Source organism: Atractosteus spatula, chromosome 23 (genome assembly GCF_055471065.1).
Source record: "Atractosteus spatula isolate fAtrSpa1 chromosome 23, fAtrSpa1.hap1, whole genome shotgun sequence".
Classification (NCBI taxonomy): Eukaryota; Metazoa; Chordata; class Actinopteri; order Semionotiformes; family Lepisosteidae; genus Atractosteus; species Atractosteus spatula.
Window position 1 is genome coordinate 8,912,146 of NC_142728.1, and position 25,451 is coordinate 8,937,596.

Sequence of the window (25,451 nt, forward strand, 5' to 3'; positions counted from 1 at the left end):
GATTAGGACTCCTGCCGTGTTTTCATTCCTCGCAGTTTCAAAGTCTGTTTAAAAAATGTAGCGTAACTTAATGCATTTCAACGACTTGCAAATGCATTTTTAGAATGACCCTTTTTGGATTATAGAAGTACTAAAAATCTGTATTGAAAAGCTGCATATTAAATTTGGTATATATATATAGTAGATACATGAATATACCATAGTAAATTGTAAGGTATACATCATTGTGATATAGGAATGTATGTATAAATGTGTAATATAGAAATCTATGGCAAAAGTAAAAATGTACATTTTATAATTAAAAAATTAAAACAGATTGAGTTTATTACATCACCACTGCAACAATTTCATGAACGTTATTGTGCAATCTTGTTTACAATCTTTTTGTAGCAGAGGTAATGACACTTTCTTAGACGTAAATTATTTCTGCTGCTCAACATTTCACATCAATAGGGGGTCTAATGTGAAGGTCATAGTCCCGCAATAGTGCGGCCATTGAAATAATACAAACTGTGCAGTTGTAATGCATGGTTTTGCACCAGGTGTTGATGCTGTCTTGCGAGATTTCTCTCTGTACAGACTGGATAAGCATGTATCTTCAATGATCCATACATCATCCCAACTGCATGAGCATGACATTGTCGCAACAGGACGAGCTCAGAGGAACGATGTCCCAGAACTTGATGGATATGAGGCTGCCAGTAATGGTAGTACCACACTGCCATCAGTTATTACAAGTGGAATGCTGCAGCACACTTGGAACATCTAGGCATGGGGTCTATCCAGTCAATGTACTGTAGAAATTACAGTGCTGCACTCTTAATAAATGTGGAAAAATGACTACCAGAACCCATTTAACGAGTACAGTACTTTTGAGCCATCAGCATGTTGGTTCAACACCTAAGATGGACTTGCCAGGTGCAGAGTTAAATCCTCATCAGTGATTAGTTGAGGTTTTGTGTAGACATCCATGAGTTTGAATGGCATGATACACTAATTGTTGCTTACAGAGTTTGCAACCCATTGATGGGACAAGTGTGCTACAGCATGCCACCTGTAATAACTGATGGCAGTGTTGCCATTACCACACATGCATATGCAAATCCAGCTGAAGAGAAGGTGTTGTGTAATTTTGTAAGAAACCAAAGGTACTGTATTCCCTTGACATTCTCACCTAAATCGTATGTAGTATAACACTGAAGTCAGTTAAAGCCTAATTGACCTGGAACTGCATTTTCTTCAATTGCAATGTCTTAATTAAGGTTGTGGGCTGATCAGAGTACTTAAGAAGTCAGTAACCCTACCCGTGTGTCAGGAGACCTGTAACAAGGTGCAATTAAAATTTGATTAACACATAAAATGAGACTATGTGGAACAAGGTGGACAGAATACTAGAGGGTGCTTCGGCAGCTCAGTGTGACCACAATTTCTGTCCAAGACACAAAAGCAGGTTTTTGTATGGACAGTTCTGTGCTTAAAAGGTCAATATGAAAGTGTTCCTCATAGTCACTAATAATCCATTTAAAAATCTAAACCCTAGCTAACATGCCACTTTGAAATAATTAATCCTTATAAAGATTTTTTGTTACAAAATAGCCAAGCTACAGCTGCGAGGGTGTGGAATACAGTAATGAGAAAATGCCAGGCCATTTGCATTCTGCTGCAATCTAGGTTATTGAAAGAAACTATTAATGGTTCAGGTGGGTAGCTGCGTCAGCATGCGTAGGCTGCAAAGGAACAAGTAATAGGTTTATTCCATGCTGAAAAAAAGAAAGAAAAAACAATGTTTCGGCCGTGGAGCCTTCTTCAGGTGTGAGCTATTTCAGGTGTGAAACTATTAATGTGGTAGAACCAAAGACACTGTTTTTAGTCAAACCAGCAATATCACAACCAAATCTACATTCAGGAGTCCCCCAGTAAATCCAAAAGTACAACCAGACCATAGTCAAAGAAAGTTTTTTTTTTTAATAGCAGTATAAATAGGAACTATAATAAGAAAAAAACTTTCAGGTACAAATCTTTGTATTTTTGTTTCAAACAAGTCCCCTGTGTACAGTACTTTTTTTTTTAATTGCATACTTGCAGTGATTAACACCCACACGGCAACATACATCATACACTGAGCTCAACTGTCAGTCAGGAGCAGATGCAACATCACCACATTCTGAACAATACAAAAACAAACCCAAAACATTGTTAAAACATACATACAACAAGGACGACAACCCTTTACTTGCAATGTGCAGAAGTCAAGTGGTAGGAAATAATTTCTAAAACAAAACTTCAATTAAAGGGTTTCCTAGCTGCAATTAATAATCGCCATGCTTATGTTACTTGGTTACATTTAACAACACATACGTGACCAACTTACACATGGTTAATAACTTGCATTTAAGCTTAACTGTAATCCAGTTATTTAAGAACATAGTGATAAAATGTATGTTATTAACCATTTTAATATATACATTGATAGCCCCTAAACAAAACCATACCTATAAAACTAGGTGGATGTAATGAATTGAAACCTGGTTTTGAGAAGGCAGTATACCGAAGGCATGCAGGTGGTGTCAACAATGCCCTCATGTTAGGCCCTCTGTGGAGTTTTGAATCTGCAGGTGTGCAGATTCATTCAAAGTTAAGAAATAAAATAAATGAAGCACAACAGTAATTTCTGACATGGTACTCTAATTGCATTCCCATAAAAAACCTGGCTCAACTTACCACTCTGAAAACACCTGATGACTGGACAATCATAATCATATGTTAGTAAATATTTTAATTAAATTTAGTAACTTCACAAAATATTTCTGTGATCCAGAGAGGGAAACAGCAAAGTCTTATTTTTGAGGACACAATCATCCAAAAACGGCAAAAATGACTGAAACATTTTTTTTAAAAAAAACCAATATATGCCCTGCAATAAATCTTGCCACTTCAATATTTTTTTCATACGATGTGATAAAATCGTGTGATAAAAGTCAGGCCAAGGTATACTGTCAAATGACACACATTTTTTCCTTCACATGAGCCACATCCATATTCCTTAATGCGTTCCACGGTGCTAAATAAAATTAAGCACCTGAATGGTAATGATTAGAATGTCAAGGTTAACTGATTTTTCTTGATTTGAATAAAGAATAAACCAGAAATAGCACCCTATTTGTGGTGATAAACTCAAGGGACCACCCGACATGCCCATAGAACCAAACTAAATCACTGCATTTCAAGAGCTGACAAAACTAACCGAACCTGTGAAAACACAAACCTAGCTCACCAGCTATGATGAACTTACTGAAGGCAACCGATTAAACTGATCTCTTCTCTTTAGACTACAGGTGGCATGTTTCTTTGCTTTTTGGTATACACCATTCCAGGTTTAAATTACATTTTGGATAATATTAAATGGTAATGCAGCAGTGTTAAAACAACCATACCCAAAGGAATGAATTACATGTAACACCAGTGTGCAGCACTACTGACAGAATTTAAACAGAATACTTTGCTTACTTAACGGCAGATCTAAAGCTTTTGTACATTAATTATAGTTTTTATAGGTTTTCGTCACAAATACCAAATACGACATACTACAGTTTTACAAGCCCTGAGTATGTGAAAGATTGCAGTGGATCGTACAAGAATAAACCCAACCATTCTCTCCACACATCCTACAGCGTTTACCAGAGTACAAATACATTTTTATAAAAATAATCCTGCCATGACAGCACAGCTGCATATGATCGCAAAGAAGTTTGTTTTAATTTTTGTTTGTCCACATCTTAGTCTAGAAAATGTCCGGATACATAAATCCTAAAAATGAAAAGTGTTGATGATTTTGCTTTACTCCCAGTGATGGAAGAAACAAAACGGACATTACTCTTCTGGATGAGAAGAAATAACAGGGATCAAATTTAAGTTTTTTTTTGTATCTGTAATATATTTTGCCAAGAAAAACATGTACCTCTGATAGGTTTTTAGAAGAAGAAACATCTTATATAAAAGAAAAATATGATTTTACCAATATTTTAATGTTCTCCTTTAGGAAGGGAAAAGTAACCCAACCCAATAGCTGGACAATAAGTCATTTAGTACTTGATTACACTATGACAATAAAGAACTAGAAAAAAAAAGCAAAGGGTTTTCACTTTCTTTCTGTTTCTGATGAAAAATATGCTTCCTGTTATTTCTCTACAAAAATACTGTTACATCCGAAGAGCCATGTGTCAGAATGTCGGATTCAAATCCTGCAGTCCTCTGCTGATGTTGGGAGTTAGTACTTCCTGAGCACTGGGGCAAAAGAATTACAGTACACATCGAAGAGAAAGGCTGCCTGTGGCGAGGAGTGCGGCCTATCTCTGGACGTGCCTGACGAAGGCCTGTACGAGCTGGATGAGGGGCTCCTGGACTTCCAGGCCAGGTTTGGCCCCTGGAGTGGTAGGCTTGCTCTGAGGGGAAGGGAGTAGCCCCCCCGCTGGCGAAGAGGGAGACCCTCGTCGAAAGTAACGGGAGAGACTGGAAAGCAAGGTGCTCTGTGAAGGGTGACAGAACAAAATTTGCTGAGTCTTGACAGATGCGAGCCACAAATTAGCAACCCACCTCTAATCGAAAACCAATTCGACAAGTAAAAGGACTGGGTAAGAAGTAAAGTAATAAAACTATAATTATACTGCGATTACCTGATGTTGCTGCTGTTACTGCTCAGGCTTTTAACAATTTCTTGTGGGACTCACACTCTAATTGAAAACTCCAAGTGCTTTCAGTAATTTAACAATCTGCAGCTTGACACTGTAAACGTTCTGACTGGATTTCTACTGTAAATAAATGAGCCATCTGGTGGCTGAACACTCCAAAATGATGAAGGAAAAATAGCTAATCTCTAATGGCAATTTATCAATATACATCCTAAATAATTTAGGAATGATTTTTTTAAGCTCAAATTCAGTTAACCCTCTGCTTAACAGACTTCACTTTGAGCACTTAACAGATTTAACGGACAAAATCTGCTAAAAGGGAATTGGGTCTGTAAATAATACAATAACAGGAAATTGCATAAATAATAAAACAAGGTAAAATAAATATTCCATAGGTTTAAAATTCAGCAAAATCAATGGTATCTTATAGGGGTAGATCAACTGCTTACAACTGGAGTTCCATTTTGTATGGTTTAGTGAATTTTACACCATATATTTACGACACAAGAAATAAAGTTGCATATTTGTGATAAAAAAGGCACAAGAACAATTTTCAGTGACTGTGCTGATTGAAATCAATCAAAAAATAAATCACCATATCTAGACAGCATATATATTGTATATTATATATTTCTCATATAACTGTTTTTGGGCTTAAAAAATGTCAATCTTGGTTTAAGAGACATTTGGCAATAACAAACACCCCTTCTCCCCTATTAGTTTGTTAAGCTAAAGGTTTACTGTAGGTGTTTCTCTGTTGTTATCTGAATAACAAGTCACTGTGTTATACCCTGTCTATATTAATGTTTGGCAATTTCATGCCAAAAATATACCAGGAAAGACTACATACCAGCTCTGAGCTCAGTTCCTGTTTCATTCTCTGTTTGTCTCGAAGGTGGACCGCGGGATCTTTAAGGTAGCGCACAGCTTGCGAGATTAACACATAAAAACAATTCTCCATGGTGAATATCAGCAGGGATCTGGGGAAGCAAAAAAGCAGAAATATGATTCTTAATGTGAATAACTGCTGGAGTTACCAGTTTATGAATCCAACATATTGCTCTCTGAATTTACCTGAGAGCTTGCGTTTCCTCAGAAGATGCTAATGATCCAACGCTCAAGGATGCTGGCTCTTTCCTCTTCTCTACCTATGAGAAAGCACAGACAAATAAAAGAAATATATTATGTCAGTGATTCTAAACTGTTAGACTACAAAGCCTTTTACTAATCATATTAGTTACTACCTTCAAAATAATTTAGTTTTCCATAGACACTTATTTAAAAAGCAGCAAGCTTTAAACTGATAATTCAATTAATTCAGGGAACTACACTTACCTCTCCCAGCATGCTCAAAGCCACATTAATGGTGGCCAGCAGAGTTCCAAAAGAGGGCGCTACGTCTGAGTCAAATGCAGGTGTGGTGAAGCTCAGGACAAACAGAATATTATATTCAGCCAGGTCCAAAGACTGCATAAAAAAAGAACATTATATCCATAAATTTTATGTTATCTTTAAATCAGTATCAGTGCTGCATCCATGTTGATTGACAACTTTGCTGCATAATGTTTTGCATTAGTTCAAGTATGCAGAAACTAGTCACTGTTATAAAGTAACAAGTAATAGGTTTATTCCATGCTTAAAAAAACGTTTCGGCCGTGGAGCCTTCTTCAGGTGTGAGAAAGACAAGGGAGTAAGCAAAGGTAATGTAGCGGGAGAACAGATGGCTCCACGGCCGAAACGTTGTGTTTTCTTTCTTCTTTTTTTCAGCGTGGAATAAACCTATTACTTCTTCCTTTGCAGCCTACGCATGCTGACGCAGCTACCCACCTGAACTGTTATAAAGTTCTGTATAATACTAGTCTTAATTGTTATTTTAATTAAAAAAGAGCAGCAGAGTATAAAGCCTGCAATTTGAAATAAAAAAGGAAAAATATAATGGGATATAAAATATTTACATACCAAAACAAACAAATATCACATTCTAGACAAGCCCGGGCATTTACACATAAAATTCTACACAGTAATTTATGTTTATTTGACACACTGAGCTCAAAGAAACTTAATCCCAGGCTTTCTAAAACTGCAAAACGATGACACACATGGTTTTCTCAATTTAGCTCAGGGAAAGCAATTTCCAATAGTCACACCTTCCAAGCATAAATGTGTAGCCGATAGTACAAACAGCTGCAAAAAAGACAATGACGTTTGCAGAACAGCAGTGCAATCCTTCCAATACAGCCACAATTTAATTATCTGTAATTCATGTTGTGCACCGATGTGCCAATGGCTCAGCACACAGAGCCTGCAGCAGCAGGGTTACCTGATCCAGCAGTATCTGGCAGAAGTCTGGAGTGAAGTAGCGCAGAGCAGCCAGGGTCTTGCTGAGGATCCTAAGGAGGGTGTACTGCACCGCCAGCAGCGCTTTCTGCTCGGCCTCCTCCCTCTCGGAGCTCGGCTGCTTCGAGGGGGTCTGGGGGGCGCGCTGGGGCCTGGGGAGATGGCCGGGTGGTATTGCGTCCCCATTTTTCGCCTTGTATAGAAAACACAAAAGAAACGAAGAGAAGAGGTCTATTTCCCCTGACCAAAAACAGAGCAGGCACTAAAAGCACATTAAGATGACTTGATCTGAGAGCAACGTGCATGGCAATGTTAAGAGCAAGTATCTAATTTCAGAAAATATTTCTAGATCAGTGTCGACAACCATACTGTATAATAAACATAGCTACGTGTGTTATCGGGCTATACAATGAATGATGTATTTTCCAATGCTCTTCACTAACGCTTTCAAAACAACCAGTGTACTTACGTCCACTTTCAGAAGTGCAATGACAGGTGACTTAGAGAATAAAATAGGGAAGAAAACAGACTTTTCAATGTTACCTGGAGGTAGTGATGGAGCATCTTCTTGCTGTGAAGAAGGTAAGTACATGTCTGGCACAAATAACAGAGATTCACCTATGAAACAAGATGTAAAGGGCACACTTAAACGCACATATTATTAACATCAGGGAATATTTAGGATTAATAACAGATATCTCTCCACAGATCAACTGAAAATCAAATAAACCAAATGCCCACGGAAGGTACTGTTACAGATCTTCAAAGGACAATTTTAGCTTCAAAGCATGAATTTACCTCTTTTATTTTTATTTTACAAGTTGGCAACCTACTAAATACTAAAACAATTTCCTGAAAAGAGAGGGTCCCTCCCATTTTTATGCTGCAAAAATTGCCTGTACAGTGATGGTTAAACGGGTGAGCTCTAGACAGGCCGGGTTACCTGGACGTCCCGCAGCAGCTGGGGGAGGTGGAACTGCCATTCCTTGCAGAAGTTGGAGAGCTGCAGCAGGAATCCCACTGTATGGTCCGCTTCATCAAGGCATGCTAAACTCTGCACTGTCCGCACAGCATTCAGGCACTGCGCAAAGTAGCACAGTCACAGAAGCAACAGTAAATTCACAGGAGTACACTCAGAGTATTCACTCAGCACTTCTCATTCGTTCTTAAATAAGAACTATATTGGAACATTGTTACAACTTTTAGGGCTGTTGGAATTCTTTGTCCTGCTTTTCTTCTGTGTTGATGCACCCATTTGACTTCCTTTTATGTTTTTAACCACAACAGCCCCAGCAGTGCTGTGAGTTTACCTGCAAGATTCGCTCCTGATGGACGCCAACAAAATCCAGGGCCTCGTTAAGGAAGTTATAGCGCAGCGTCTTCAGCAGGCTCTCCATCAGAGACATGGAGAGCCGGTACACCCCTGGCCAGGAGGGGACATCCTGAGACTTCCGGGAGAAACCAGAGCCCTGGAGAGTCAGGAAGTATGGATTCAGAAAAGAAACAAAGCTTAAAAACATCGAAACAGGATTGCAAAATAAAAGACTTCAGCATGTGAAGAATTCCGATACTGAAGTCACCCACACCTACCTGTGAGCCTCCGTTGGTGATTTCATAGACACTGAGTAGAGGTAAGCAAATACTCTGGATGACTCCAGCCCCTGCCACTGCTGAAGCACCCTGCAGGTCAAGAAATAATTTAAAATCAACTGTTAAGAATGGTCCTCCTTTCGTTAGTCTCCCCAAAACAGAAAACGTTTCTTTATCCTGTTGTTGGTATTACAGTGTGGTTTGGCAGCAGCTCATTGTCTGACTGGAAGGCGTTACAAGGGGTGATCAGGTCAGCCCTGTCCATCATTGGAGTACAGCTCCCCTCTACTGTGGACATTTTTACAACTCGCACCCGAAGAAGGCTTCACAGCCAAAACATTGGGCTTCTTTTCTTCTCTTTTCAGCATGGAATAAACCTTTACTTATTCATTTTTACAACTCTCTGTCTCAGAACGGCTGGAAGTATTGCTAAGGATACCAGGCGTCCTGGTTTCTCACGTTTCTCTCCCCTTCCCTCTGGTAAGCATTATAGGAGCATAAAGGCACGAACCTCCAGATTCAGAGACAGTTTCTTCCCACAAGCTGTCAGATTACTGAACTCTACCCCTACCACTGGCTCACACTGATGTTTTTTTTTTAATTGTATGTTATTTAACTTGTTGTTGTTGCTGCTCCTGTTCTGCGTTTATGTTTTTGGCGATTCCTTTAAAGTCTTTGTATCGGAGCCGATACATGCAAATAAGCACTTCATTGCACTTGTGCATATGAGAATAAACTGAACTGAACTTGTGCGTGTTGAAAGATTTCACAACCTCATTCCAAAAACTCAAACGTAAAAGTAAAAAAGCACTTAGCACTTCAAATCCCCCCATTGATAAGGCTGAAAGAAGTCTCTCCAGAGTACCACGACTACATCGGCGCTGTTACCTGCTGGGTTCGGGCCAGTATGAGCAGCAGGTGGAGGGCAGCTTCAGTGAAGTACAGGTTCTGTTTCACTCGCAGGCTCAGCTCCAGCGCACTGAGGATGGAGGGCAGCACAGGGATTTTGCGCATCACCTCCAGCCAGTGATCTCCACCCTCATCTACTTTACACAGCTCCTTGGCTAGATGTAAAGCCAGCACACACACCTGAGAAAAGAAAATACCCAGCCAGTCTAAATACAGTCAAGGCATGAATATGAAATGCCAGTGCCAGGAGAGGTACAAAAAAGCACTGAATGTATAACTGTTTATAAGAATGATTATTTGACCACAAAAAATAACATTTTACAAATGAAATAGTTTTTTTTCTCTATTAACCAATGTTTAATATACTGTATATTGCATATGATATAGCTGTGAGACCAAAGAGAATAATTTAAATTATGTGGGATGCAGTGGCTTTTCTTGTAACAATAAATGAATAAGCTCTTTTAAAGCATGCAAGATCCAACGCAACAATCAACACATCTGAGCTAAAAATACCTGGGTAATACAGAGCATGTCACGCATTACAGAAATAAATAGAACAATTTTAACATATCTTATTTCCTTTTAAAAACTATAAAAAGATTTTCCATCACCAAGATCTTAAACTTTGGAGGTAGTTGAATGAAAAATAGTGCTCACCCCATCCTTCTGGTCTTTGTGCAGAGCCCTGGGCACTGCATCCGTCTCCATGCTGTCCTTGTCGTCAGCGGTGCTGTCCCCGGTCAGGGCCATGTGCCTTGTGCTGTCCATCAGTGCCAGGGCCTCCTCCTGCATCGTCTCGCACACACACTGCAGGAGCTGGGGCAGCTGGGGCACCTGACTGCCTGCAATGCATGCGCACACAGCACATTCAGAAAAGGGCGGCTTTTCTTCACAAACCAGACAGGGATCTCATTAGTTTAAGTAAGAGAGGAAGAACAAAGGCGGAAAACTGGAGCACTGACAGAAATCAGCCTGTCACAGCAAAAACGATGCTTACCGTTGAGCTCCTGGATCTGCAGTACAGAAATGAGCGCAGAAAACACTTTTGCCTTGGTCCTTTCCATCAGCTGCCGGTCTGCCTGTAAGATGCTCTCTAATATCAACGCCAGTGGCGGAAGGATTGGAGGAGCCGATTCTATCACACTGAGAAGAGAACAAAGTGTGATGCGGAATTACGCACGTGTTAAACTCTTCCAATACACAGAATATTAATATTACAATCACACACTCATTCTCTATATACAATTATATCGTGTTTATGAGGTGTCACCATATTAATAGAACATCTTCAATTTCATTCACATGTATTTAGTATTGGGGAAAAAAAGACCTTGATTTCCCAAATTGTATTTCCCAACAATAACGTTGTAATAAACGTATATTTGGCCATGTTTATTCAGAAACGCTATTGGGTTCAATGCTGATATAATAGTTAAACTTCAGTCCAGAAGGTAAGAGACTCCACATACCTCTTCCACTGTTTGAGCAGAATCAGTAGCAGTGTGGCGAGCATTGACCCCAACCGCAAACAGGGAACAGATGTAGGAACTAACAACTGTAGAAACACCAGAAATTGCACACCACAGAAGTTTCACTCTAGTGTTTTAATGACAAAAATGACTTGATGTACAGTGCAGTCAGAACAGTGTAGCTGATTCATGCACAGATATAGTTATAATTATAACCACCAATTAAAACCACAAAGAAATAGCTTAACACTATTAGCAGACTTAATTGCATGACAGTTTTCCACTTTCTTTTACAAAAGACTATATATGGTGAATGTTGAGTTTTGGTGCTACAAATATTCAGCGTTTTTTTTTGCAAGATGACTTTTTAAATTATTTGCTTAAAACTAATTTTATACTTTTCATTTCGTCTTATCAACTTATTCCCCATTACAAAATCGAAGGACTCTAGTTATAATTAATTCTGAGCCACTCTTGAATTCAGAATTAGGCAGCTGCTAATTTACAAATCACCAAGTATACGTGGGTAAACTTACAACGGCTTTGGTTCCATCCAAGACATCCATGAACAACTTCAGCCGAGTACTGTCCTCCGTTAACTGCATTACATCAGACTGCAGAAACAAAGCAAAACACATTTATTATTTATAATGATATTATTTTCATTTCTATTAATGAAACTGAGTAGCATCCAAACCAAGCAAAGATCAGTTCACAGGACCATTTTGTATCGAAGATCGCATTCAAAATTCAGGTTCTGATCTCACAAGCTAAATCTATTGCATATAGTTTTCAATTAATATTTTAATTCAAACGCTCTGAAACGGACCAAACTAATATGAAGGGTGATTTGGGACCATTAGAAAGGTTACACATGATGTCAGGTGTTTTAGCCCATGTAAGTCATTTGGTAGTGGTTGTGCGCTGCATAGTATAGCATAACTTCCTTGAAGGTGTAAGGAAATGAAAGGCTCTTACATGGCTGGTGGAAAGGATGAGCACCATCCTCCAGGCAGAAACTAACATTTGGCACTCAGTGAAAGATCGGATCCCATCCTCCTCCATTTCAGCCATGTGACACACCAGTGATTTCACATAGTTAGACCAATACTCATATCGTTTATTACTGGACAGCTTCTTCAGCATATCTTTCAATGGCTGCTCCAGGGAGCCTCTGGGAAAACAAATGCATCAAAATGGAACAGGAAGCAAAATTCCTGACAGGATTCTATACTGAGAATCAAAGAAACCTATCACCAATAACCTCATAACTGCAACAGATCACAAAGTTATTATTAGGAAATTGCATTCCTTTTTAATGCAGGTGCACTAACATCTTATTGAGCAGAGGGTATATTCACGAATCTGATTAACATTTGTCATCAGACCAGGATGACTTCCCTGTGTATCCAAACTCCAGAGAGTGCACCTGGTGTACAAGTAAGGACAATATGTAATCTACATTTCTGTGACAGAATTAAAAAATGTGCACACTCTTTTTAGACCGATATCCCACAATATCTCAGGATATGACTGTTTTTTATTTTTTATTTCTGAACAATATTTTTTTCTAGAATACTGATTAAGTAGCAAAATAAGGACATGCAGCATTATAGACACAGTGTTACTGCAGAAAAAGTCTTATTAAATACTAACATCAAAACCTTTTCATATAAAACTTAAAGTGTAGAACATAGTTCATTCACTTATTAATAATTCTTCAAATACACTAGATAAAATTAAATGTCCTGAGGACGAATTCACAGAAAAGTAGACCGAGAACAAGCCCCTTTTTAAAATCGTAACGTTACCTGACGACATAGTAGATTTCCAGACAAATAATTTTCATAACCAAGGCACATGTTTCAAGGATACAAGGCTGGAAAAAAAAATGACAGAATATGAGCTATATGTAAGAGCTGTCAACTGTTCTCTTTTCTGCAATAATTAAATCAAAAGCTTATTTAAATTTAATGTACATTAGAATTACAAGGATGACCTCTTTTTATTGAAGGTAACACTAACAAATGAAACAGAAATTCATAATTCCTAATGAGTCACATCAGTCATGTCAAGGGTTAAAACACATACAAAGATTATTGTATGCCAAAACATCACAGCAGGTTAATGATTTTAACTACACTGTTGAAAAGTCAAGCACAATGAATACAGCTTTTCTCATCTTTGGGAAGTTTGTTACCTCAGTCGTATCGGAGGGAGGAGGTAGGGTTCCAAACAGAGGTGTTGTCAAATTCTCCCAAAACTTTTCCCTGAGGAAAAAAAAACTGCTTAAAAACACATAAAGGAGACTCCAATATTTGCTTTTAAAACACAGTGAGGGAAAACAAATTCTGATTTAGCATGAAAGAGTTTCATGCCCTAAAGTGTAATTGGCAGGGACTGCAGCAGGCAGGTGGGGGCGTTACTCACTTGGCCCTCAGCACAGACATGGCACTGTCTCTGCGGTCCTGCCACAGCGCATGGAGGAAGGCCAGGGCGGCGCGGTGCAGCAGGGGGGGACACCAGTACTTGCCCTGCTGCTCCGAGTCGATCAGATCCAGCACCACCTGCAAGCAGCTCCACTCCCCCAGCAGAAACTCCTGCTCGGCGAAAGGAACCGTTCAGTGTGTGAAGAGAACTATAACCACATGCTGAAAATAAGCGTCAGCCACAGTATCGCTATTACAAACTGCAGCTAAAATATCACTTAACTCTTCCTTTAAGTGGAATTTGCCGAAAAGTCCTAAAAGGTGTGTCTGACAAATCAGTATAATTCAAGAACTATTATGATCAATACATTACAGCTTAAGTTTTCAAAGGCTCAAATTTAAGGGGCTAGTGCTCTTGATTGTATCTGTACTTAAATATGGACTTTCAGTAAAAGAATCTTCACACTGATCATGTGGAAGACAAGCTACACAAGCTGAGGTAATTCCTGCTTTGTTTTATGATTGAAGCATAATTTACAAGGAATTGAAAGGGCCATCTGAAAGCAGGAAAATGAGAGATTCTATGTTTCCAGGACACTGACCCATTGCATGACAGGATACTGGCATTACCTTTGATCCTTCTGCTCCATTCTTCACTTCCAGGTTGAGGAAGAGCTCTATCAGACCTGGCTGCGTTTCCACAGCTACTGTCAGGAACTCAAGGATCATGACTTTGATCCTCATGTCCTCGGTCTTGCTCTGCAGGCGCGTCAGGAAGGTGTCCCGTATGGCGGCTGCATCACTGCCCAGACAGGCATACACGGACATGGGAGCCACCTGTGATAAGGGTACAGTTATTAACCACTCCATTAAACGCTTCCACGCTCCATTAAACCACTTCAAACGCTTAACCAAATGCCCAACATAGGCAAGGTTCTTTACCGTAGCCAATCTTTTCAGAAGCTGGATAGACAAACGAGGCAGTGCAGGATCATGTTTATGGTAGATGTATTTAGCCAAGATCGCAATCAGATTATTCCCATGGCAACCTGCATCGGAAAATAAGATACATATTCAAGCTTTTTGCAGAAACAAATACATAATGTCATTCATTTAAAACCAAAACCTCACAAGAAAAATACCTTAACCACCTTGTGTTGTGCATAAGTAGAATTTTTGTACTCTGAAGAACTACTGTACCACTGATTTACACAGCAAAAAGGATCAAATTCAACCTTCCTGTATCCCTAATTTGTATGTTCAAGTCGTGTAAGTTGCGCAAAAGTGTATTTTAAAATGAAATCCGATTCAAAGTCAAAGAAGAAACTGGAAAATTGTACTCACAGAATCTGTTAAAGCACTATATGAAACTACAAAAATGAAATGGATTTTAAGCATTTCAGGTATATATTGATAGTTTTTCAAAGTCCCTTTTTAACAAAAATATAGAGGAAAAAAACATTTCTTGACAGGGGTTTGCTTTGTATTCATCTTTCTCCATCCAAATAACTGGGTGTCAATGTCTCTGTACTGTCTAAAATAAATTTTGCATATTACCATGCTGGGTTAGAGCCTGTTCCAAGGGGGAAACAACATCAGAGGGAGGTTTCAGGCGAATGACATTGTTGGTGACAGAAAAGGCCAGCTTCACAGTCTGAATCAGCATCTGGCCAGGGCCTTCTGAACTGCCACTGAAATGGAAACAAGCCTGATGTACTCATGGTGTCAACTTCTCATTGCTATTTTGTCAGTCAAAAAATAATGATTCGAGTGGAGATTCCACCTCCGTATCTGAATTGCAACTAAAAAACATCTCACATGTGTTATGTAGTTTCACAGCAATGCTTAATGGGCTATTGCAATCATTTCAGCACAGAAACAAACTAATCTCTATCAAAGAGCATGACTAGACAAAAGCATATTACCAAGAGTATCACAAAAGAATTCCCCAAAATGGAACTTCAAAAATCTCAGCTAGGGGTGTGTATTTATGATTCAATCTTAACAAACCAGTTCAATTAAATTAAAATATCAGAAACTGTCTATTTAATGAACCTAAAACCTAAGATTTCTCTATAAAAAAAGACATATTTTGGTTAGAAGAAAGTAGAACAAACCTGCTAGGTTGAGCTGCCATGACCACATCAATGGTATCTACGCCGATCCCCATGATACTGACAACAGCCTGCCCTGCTTCCGTATTAGCGAGGCTATATATGCACAGGGACTGCAGATTTGGGACACTTCCAAGAGAAAAAAAAACAAATTAAAGAAAACGAAGAGTTCTAGCATATTTACCTGTAAACCACCGTGATTTGTTAAAACACCTACAATTTTCACTGTAAAAAAAAAGAGTTACCTTCCTTGGGATTCTCCTTCCGGGCTGAGATTTAGGATGGCATGAATCAGCTCTAGAATCAGGCAGCCTGCAAGAAGGATTCTGATGTTAGTCACACACTGATTTCAGCACTACTAAACACTAAACTTTAGTTCTTCCCATCGTTGGTACTCTATTCCCTCCTTGATTACTGAATTAAATGAATTAATGCATGCAAATACAATTTAGGCTATAGCTGCATGTCAAGCAACCAAACAAACCCCTAACTGCTGCTTAATCAAATAATCAGAAAATGTAAATACTCATACATACCGATTCTCTCTCTCACACCATACGTGTTGTAACGCCACTTGTGGTAAGTAGGCAACATCTCCTTCAGAACTAGCAGCACGCAGGGAATAAGGCCTTTGTTTTGAGTACTGCCTAACTGCCCCTGAAGAACAAATAAAGTGGCTTCATTTTGATACAATCCTTGGTCAAAGTCACGAGTGTTCACAGTCATTTACTAGTTAACAACTAATTAAAATGAGTTATTTTTTTACAAATGCATGGAGTATATTAAGTGTGAGGGAACAACAGGAATACTTGCAATGGTAGTATACAACATGAAACAAATTCATTGTCCGAATTTCCCATTATATTTTTCTCACTGAAGGTTTCTTTTTGTCCACTGGGCCAGCTAGCCTTCTTACCTTGACCAGTGTGGTCACCAAGCGAAGAAAGGCGATGGTCACTGCATACTCGCCATGGGGCTGCTCTATCAGAATGAGAAGGTTACCGTAGTTCCCAGCCTTCATGCCTTCCGCACTGGTGGGAGAAATGTATAGCTCACATGGTGGGAAAATCTTCAGTATTGAAATAATTGTGCCCTACTGTGATTGCTACTTTTTTTGTCTGATTTAGTAACACTTACAATTTTGGTAAGAATAAGATGAATCAAAAATTATATTCCGGGATGTGTTCTTATAAGTACTACTGGTAGCACTTTCAAATAGGGTTCAAAATGGAATTTAAAAATACTTCACACAGTATATGTATTACCAGGGTGACATAAATGGATATATTATTCCTAAAGTAGATTTACTGTATGTTAGTAACAAAACCCTAATCCTGGCAATAGACTGTTCAATACCCTTAACACTAATCCTAGGATTGGGGGTATCTAACAAAATTATAATAAAATATCATTATCAACATGTTAACAGACTATTCATGAGATGTTAAAATGGATACCTATAGTTATCACAATAAAATACTCAGTATTTGGTAAAAGCATATTGAGTTGTTCTCTTCTTCAAGTTTAAGACTTGGCTTTCCCTTAGTGGATTGAAGCTTCCTATGCATTACCTGATAGACTGTGCCATTGTGCTCAAGGGGGTTGAGGCAAAAGGCAGAAAGCCCGTGTGATGCAAGGCAGACCAAACCTAAGTGATAAACAATAACACATACTTTCACACATTTCTGAAAAACAAAAAAGCACATAATATGCAAACTGTAAAAAGGTGTAGCAGAATGACATTCTCAGTGCTGCTGAAAATAATGATTTGAATACAGTGAGCTGTCATGTAAAATGTCACTTTTGCCAGTTCAGAAGTAGGCCAAAACCATAATAAACAATGGAGAACATTAATTTACCTTAGAAGGCATTCTTGTAGCCAGCACTGTCAGGCAATTCACACAGGAAGCAATTACATCTACAGGAGGGTTTATAACAGACGTCAGTCTGAAAAACAATAGAAATTGTTTTGAAATAATCAGAAGCAACCTGGCTTTAAGATCCCAGTCATCAAAGATATCATACTTACCTCTGAAGTAACATGTAAATACGGGATGTGATTGGAAGCAGGCAATCAGAAATCGACCAGTCTGTGCTGATAACTTTATGGACCAGGTCAAGGATTGGTTTGACCCTCTTACAGTGCTGGATGACATCTAAAGTCAAGAAAAATGTATTTGGAATTTCTGAGATCTAAGATCAACATTCTAAATCAAGTCATATCTGCTGAACAGTGACCCAGAAAAACAAATGGAAACCTGCTTGCATGTGTTCCCTTTGTTTTAATAACACTGCTGACATGTTTTTTCATAGCAATTTGCTTACATCTTTCTATGTCCCCACCCACTTACTGCATACAAGGACAGCTTTAATGGAGTTGATGTAAAATTAAGACTCATTACCACATTAGCTCTCAATACAGAAACATTAAATAGCATAATCAAAACACAGAAAAGGCAAAACAAGTTGATAAGGGAAGTGTCAAATATCCCCCTTTTTAACATCCTATTGAACCAATACTTTATAGAAGACCAAAAAAGCCTGTTTCACCTGCAGTGGAGACAACATGTAGCAGCATCTCGATCTCGCAGGTAAAGAGGGTCCACGAGCTGTAGGAATAGTCCCAACGCACCATGTAGCCCTGCTCCCCTGGTATCACCTGGCCCAGAGTGCCCTGAGGCATGCGCAGATTAGTCTGACCCAAGCCTGGTGATACAAATCATCATCACACTGAATGGACAAAAGCTCTGTAATTCAATGGCTACATTAGGTACACATTATCGCTACTCCATATTTCAAGTCTAGTGCAAAAACACATCTTCCTTTAAACCCTAAAGCATCCAGCCTATCCAAAAGCTTACCTAGAGGATAGAGGAGTTTTGGAGTCTGTCTCCTCCACAGGGTCTCATCTTCCCGTGACAGAATATCATTTGGCTTGTGTTTATACACCTCTGTGTAAAAGGACATCTTGTCCAGAAAGCTGTAAACCTAGTTCAAAAAAAGAGGAAGCACTGTATTATTTTATTTGCATTTGACAGGCATGGGATGGTGTTTAGAATCCCGCTATTCTAAAGTTTTAGACTGGCTTAAGAAGTAAAGATGCTCACTCAAAGCGTGAGCTCAATGTTATTGCCCACATCTCTGGGTCAAGCCCAGGAGATGCCATCAGGTAACTGTGATCAGATTTTAGATTTAAAAAAGTCTGCTTTGAATGTAATAGAGATTCCTGGGACCTGCTGGGTGCCTGTGAGCTTGCAGTAATGCCAGAAAGAGATAATAAATGCAGGATGTGATTGAATAAGAGTTAAGTCTGCAGCAAGATATTGATCTTGCAGCATATCAGAAAGGTGACTGGATCAGATAAGTGAGTGTATAGGAGAAGCCTGTGCATAGGTCATTATCCCCATGTGGTACCAAGTAAATTCAAACTGATGAATGACTGTGAATTCTACAAATGGGAAAGAAAAGAATTCAAAAAAATAAACCAATACAGCAAAGGAAAACAATGCAGTACAGCTTCTTTAGATGCAAATAAAATACTACCATTCTTTGTGAATACCAAAATATGTAGGCTGACCCTGAAGACACAAATTGTCATGACAAATGATGTTAGGCATTTCTAAAACTCTAAATGACTTCAACAGCTAAAGATACAGATGCTCCCATTTTTAAAGCCTATCCTGGACTGACGGCTCCTCACCTTCTTTGCAGTGGATTTGTCCGACAGCAAGGCAGTAAGAATTTGAAGAAGAGGGCTAATTTTCTGGGGGAACATCCCTACTGCACTGTCCAAGATCATTCCAAGACCCATGTTTGGCTTCTGTAAAAAAAAAAAAAGAACTAATTTATTCTGCTTTATAACAGAACATAAATACTATTTTTAAAAATATCTTGTTTTAGAATTACACTAAATTAATTTCACTCTGCATCTTCCAACAGATGCCAAATTTTCAAATGAGCATTTTTTCAGTTATTCATTCAACTTACTGTTTCCCAGAAAAGTTCAGCGAGGCTTGGAGCAGCAAGGACTTCACAGGCAGCATCAATCAAATGCTGAAAGTAAATGACAGAAGGAAAAGCACTGGTCTTAAAAATCCACACACATAGAAATGTATTAAGTTATTATTGTTTTGGGCTTTCTCCCTACCTGCTGACTTCCAAGCGTTTCTTCCTCAAACGATGTAATCACAAAGGAAATAAGCCCATAGATACACATCCGCGCTGTACTGGCAGTGCACTGCGGCAACGTGAAAGAGGAGGTACAGGGCAAAAAAACTGTCAATCACCATTTTTCAGCTCAAAGTCTAAATCTCATAATAAGTCAGAACAAAAAAAAAAGTTACCCAAGAGTCTGTATTCGTCTCAAAACACACAAGTTAAAAAATAATACACAAAGGTGATCCAACACAATTAACAATGAACTATAAATTATTAAGCGTATTAAGTGTAGAGCGACAAAAAGAAATTAAATCAGTAAATTTAGCACTTTTAGGAGCAAAGCAAAACATGGTATGCAACATTACATGTGGATAACATAAGACATCTGTAGTATTGACTAAGATACAGTAGTTCAGGTGGGTAGCGGCGTCAGCATGCATAGGCTGCAAAGGAACAAGTAATAGGTTTATTCCATGCTGAAAAAAAGAAGAAAATACAACGTTTTGGCTGTGGGGCCTTCTTACGCCTCACGCTTCTTACGCTCACACCTGAAGAAGGCCCCACGGCCGAAACGTTGTGTTTTCTTTCTTCTTTTTTTCAGCATGGAATAAACTTGACTAAGATATGCTGTATGCTTTGATTTTGTTTTTTGAGATTTAGATTGTAAATAAAAATGGCCACGTTAAATCATACCAATGCCCCAGTTCTAAATTACAAATTGACAATAATTTGAAAATGGACAAGTGCATTCTACATATTAGTGACGAAATCTGGAAGCTCAAGCCCAAGCGATTTTGCAGTCCAGGCTTACATTATTACCACTGCTGCCCAGGGCTCGGAGCATGTGGGTGAGGTACTGGAAGACGCCCAGCTGCAGGGAAGTGTTGCCTATCCTCCTGATCACAGGACTGGAGTCTTCAGGGCTGAGTGTGTGGCGGAGCAGCACCCACGCCAACAGCACTGGGGCATGATGGGAAATATCACCAAAGGTCAGGAAAATCTGGTCCATTTCCTAGGTCAGAAAACAACAGATTAATCAGGAAATCCTAAGCTTCTGTGTAATACTATAAAGAACTGTTATAAGTTGCTGTAAATGTTTCAGAGCAAAAATGTGGTGGTGAATCCAAACTTCACGAAAAGCCTAGCTTTACCTTGCAAAGTTCAGGAGTGTTTGAAAACTGGTGTTGTTCTGTCCTGTCCTCAATGGCACACTTGTGTAAAAAATCAATGTCCATTCCTTCCACCAGGATAAGAGAACTGAAGTACCTGCACAGGGAAACAGCTCAGTATTAAAATACCGAGTTATATGCGTAAAAACAGCTAAACAATTTTCAGCAGAGAAATCTGTATCACACAATTCAATACGATCATATGCAATTCAATAAAAACATGCTGAATTATTGCAAACCAAATAGTATAGTAAGCTTACCCAATACGATCCACCAGTGCATCCATATTCTTGTCCACTAGATGTCTGTTGGTCTGTCTGCGTCCAAACCCTTGCTCTTTGAATATCTTGGTGAATGTGAGAAGGTCATTGGGTGCCATTTCAAAGTAGGCATAGTACAGGAAAATAATCTCCAACAACAGAGCCTGTTCCCTCAGACACTGCAGAAACCAACGGGAAACCTGCCTCTCTGTCTGCAAAATAACCGCACAATTAACTCGTCAACAGGGTGAGAGCAAGCAGGCCGACTGTATAAGAAAAGATTTGAGTGGGGAGCTTGTATCGGTGTGCACAGGCTGCAAAGGAACAAGTAGAAGCTTTATCACGTGCTGAAAAGTAGAAAGAAGAAACATGTATTGTCTGCTGAGTGTTCTTCTCTTGAAACTTTGTTTCTTCTTTCTACTTTCCAGCGTAGGAGTAAGCTCTACTTGTTCCTTTAAGAAAAGAAGATCTATAATGCATGTTGTAGCATGGGATTTTGGAACTGTGACATGGCCAGTTTGTATACAGCACAAGTATTAATGCACCAAACCTACCATGAGATTGCCATGTGTTTCCCATGTCGGAGCCTCAGCTTTAAACAGGTCTTCAAACTGTTGTCTGTAGTTTGATACCAGGTCTTTCTCCAGCTTGTTCACACAGTTTGCATACTCACTCTACAACAAGTCCCAGAAAAACAAATCAAGACAGTTGTAGAGAGTAACTCAAAGGTACATCCAGGTGTCTTACAGAAAACGTGGCAGATAGATAGAAATGCAATAACATTTAATGAAAACCTATACTTTTCTCAAAATAGTCTTTTTTACCTTTTTATCAAAATGTACAAACATTACAAACATTATAAAATACTTCTTAGGAGCAATATATTTCCACATACTATGCATTTTAAAGGTTTTCTCATTTCAACCAGTAAAATACATTCAGCTTTTGGCATTCAGGATTATCTTTACTGCTTCATTTCTGCTAAGAAACTAAGTCAATAACAGCTCTGCAAATGAGAGCATGGTGTGACATTATCCCTGACAGTCTTGATCTGCATACCCTGTATGGATGTCTCTCATCTTGAAAGTATGTCAGGAGCAGCAGGACACAGCGCAAAAGGCAGATCCTCTCCTCATAATAATAGTCAGCAATCTAAATAAATAGAAAAAGAAAAAGAAGCTGCAGTGGATACAATGAAATGTGCAAACATAAAAGGAGTAAACACTTACAGGGACTTAAAAGGTTCAGAGAAAATAACTTGTATAATTACTGGATTAATTACACAATCATATTCACTTTCTCAATTTTTAAGTTTGATTGTAATTTTAACAAAGGCCTGTTCTTTTTTTCTATCTTAGAAGTTGTAATTTATGCATGAATGAATTGTGCAAATACCCAATATACAACGAAATATGTACAGACTGTTACATTAGCTACCATCTCTGCTGCCAGAGACTCACAGACTCAGCAATTTTAAAACCTGCTCTTGCTTTGGGACTCCTCTGTCTGGCCACAGTCTTGCCTTTGTCTTCAAATGGCCTGGTTTGCACTGTGCATTGTGCATCTTCTGATTAACTCATGTCCTGTGAAAATCTGGTCAAGCCTTTGCACCCCTGTTACATCATCAGGGCCTGATCATCTGATCTGCAGTTTCACACTGGATTCCAACTTACCTTTAACAGCAGTGCTTGGCTCTGCCGCTCATCTTGCAGGACAGACTAATGTAAAAAAGAGAAACAAACAGGTCATGTGAAAAGGGGAAAGTACTTTCCAAAAACGATTACGTTTCCAGGTTGGTGAATTTTTCTATTTCATTATTAAGGCACTGGAAATCGTTCTCTACCTTTAAGGCATCCCTGGTGCCTCTGTAGTCTTCCTGCAAGTAACACTGCAACACCTGGACACTCTGCTGTTCATCAAGGCCCTGGAGCACAGTACATATACCATGTTGATGACACATGAAACATGTGGCAATTCATTATCTCAATGGCAAAACAAAATCTGATGTTGCACATTCTCCACATCACAGGCTGCAATAGTACAATTTCTAATTACTTTATTAATACAAGTAGTTAATTTAATCAATTGCAAGAACTTGAATATGCTTCAGCACCTCTTACTTAAAGAATAACAGAGCATTTTAAAGCACACAATCTCATTTAAAAAAAACTCACAAAGGTTAAAGATTATTTTTCACAAAAATAAACGTGAAGAACACATAGCCAATGTAGGCATGTGTAGGTCAGGCACTACAACATTCCAATTACATACTGTATTGTACTAATTGGATTAAAGAATATGTTTGACATAAAATTCTGCATAATCATATAAAATTCCATCATAAGGTAATTTATATTTTATACAACCCTAAACAGGAGATGTAATCCATTCTCAAAGATTACATTTACAAATAAATCTCATAACACTCACCAATAATTTACTGATTCTGAGACCAAAGTCTTTCAGTGGCTGGGCAACTTCTTTATCTGACTTCAGTTTTTCTGCAGCCGATGAACTAGAAAAAGAGAGATGTAAATATCAGATAACTGAATTAAGTGATTTTAGATGTTTTGATTCTACGCTCTGTTGTCTGAATAATAGCAAACAGTCCCTGTAATATCTGCTTTGATCTTAATCATATATTGTACATTTGAACTATGATGCTATATAAAAAGGTTTACCTTTACAAAATAAGTGTTTATCAACAGCATACCTAGGTGGTTTGTAGTAACATAATCCTGATAGCAACCGCTCCCAGTTTCTGTCAAGCTCTGCTTCAATCTGGGCCTATTATTGAAAGATAAAACACGAATGCAGATAATAATGACAAACACATACAGCTACGCCTGTGATTCCAACAACAGTTACAGTTAAGAAAATCTAAAATACTCTAGATTTAGCTTTAATGAAAACCAAAGAAGAATATTCAGGTATCTATGACTGACTTCTTTATACAAAGATTCTCCTTATCCTAATAATTGAATTTGATTAAAAATCACCAGTCACAGACTGCTCCCTTTGTGTGGATAAGAATGTTGCAACATTTTTCTCAATATTTATTCACAGCATTAACAGGTTTTCAAGAAAATTGCTAGGCAGCATAGCAACAATTTCCCTGATCTTCATACATGTCTTCGGAGATGTAAATGGGAGCCATATGAACAAAATTATGTTACAATACAAAAACCAAGAAAAAAACCAAAATTGCATTGCTGATAATCATTTTTTAATTAAAGGGTTTCATATTCATTCAAACAGAATACGGAAAAAAAACGTTACCGGTTCCCTCAATGCCGATCTTCCCAACAAGATCGTCCAAAGCTCTCTGCTGGTCCTACAAAAATAAACGCATTCATCCCTATAAAAGTGACGAAAATGATCATAAATAACATTCCACGTACTTATACTTAGAGAGAAACGTGAACATGTAAAAGCTTACACATCTGCGGCATGTTAACACTGTTTCGTACATTTCACATCTCACTGGTACGTCTGGACGCTACACATGATTTTTAGGGTCAGAAATAAGAAAAAAAAATACTTTCAACTTTGACACCAAAGTTGAAAGTGTCAAAATCAAATTCAAGTTACTGTATATTGTTCAAACCCCCACGTTCCACTGTTATGACATTTCTCGACAGTTCTGTGCTAATGGAAGTTACAACATTTTGACAGTATACGTTTGTTTTCTTTTAAATTGTCTTTATTAAAGGGATGCAGCGTAACGGATCGTCCTTCGCATGCATTTTAGGAACCAATAGCCTACATTCATTCAAAGAACTAGGCACGTTTTCAATCTAGTTTTTAAGCACTCACTTCTGTTGGATAACATTGGCAATAAATCTAGGTAATAGGACCACCGTACTATATAGTCTCAACAAGTTTTTTCTATACTGTTATTTGTTCTTGATCCGAACATTAATAGAGTATCTCGGAACATGGTACTTGTTATACACATATTTCCTGCCAATGAGAATGAGAAGCAATGTTAACTGCCTTCTAAAAAATTTCACTAACATGCGGCAGAAAACAGCACACATTTTTCCCTCCACATTGTAATAGCCATCCCATTAATGAAAGTAAGAACTAAAAAGAAAACGTCCAAACGTCTAAATAACTATTCATTCATTTCATTTTATCCCTCCTCGTTACATTTCCCATTCATACATGATCAGTTTTGTACAATGCCATACATTAAAAGAACACTTTTGCTTTTCTTTCAAGTACCTGACACACATCTCCGAGTCCGCCATATTCCCCCCTACACGTGACACCTCCTCCGGTCGAACACCCTGGTCATGTGACGGGTGCCCCGGGTTGGAAAG

General features: G+C 38.5%; 1 protein-coding gene across 1 annotated transcript; it reads right to left on the reverse strand.

The window, feature by feature from the left end:
- Window positions 1-1,947: 1,947 nt before the first annotated feature.
- On the reverse strand, window positions 1,948-25,385 carry nup188 (nucleoporin 188). The gene is made up of 44 exons (XM_088904602.1): window positions 25,354-25,385; window positions 24,406-24,460; window positions 23,840-23,913; window positions 23,557-23,641; window positions 22,970-23,050; window positions 22,800-22,844; window positions 22,186-22,278; window positions 21,681-21,800; window positions 21,127-21,338; window positions 20,849-20,963; window positions 20,509-20,709; window positions 19,687-19,776; window positions 19,527-19,592; window positions 19,240-19,359; window positions 18,401-18,527; window positions 18,090-18,245; window positions 17,569-17,695; window positions 17,399-17,486; window positions 17,111-17,187; window positions 16,456-16,570; window positions 16,076-16,196; window positions 15,785-15,851; window positions 15,543-15,668; window positions 14,983-15,116; window positions 14,368-14,474; window positions 14,056-14,262; window positions 13,427-13,596; window positions 13,197-13,266; window positions 12,808-12,875; window positions 11,975-12,170; window positions 11,533-11,610; window positions 10,997-11,082; window positions 10,525-10,670; window positions 10,185-10,369; window positions 9,504-9,704; window positions 8,616-8,705; window positions 8,336-8,494; window positions 7,969-8,106; window positions 7,569-7,643; window positions 7,009-7,218; window positions 6,024-6,155; window positions 5,763-5,836; window positions 5,539-5,668; window positions 1,948-4,526 (listed from the first exon to the last, which is right to left on the reverse strand). Exons 1-44 carry the CDS (start codon window positions 25,377-25,379, stop codon window positions 4,347-4,349), a joined length of 5,223 nt encoding a protein of 1,740 aa, XP_088760728.1. The 5' UTR covers window positions 25,380-25,385; the 3' UTR covers window positions 1,948-4,346.
- Window positions 25,386-25,451: the final 66 nt, after the last annotated feature.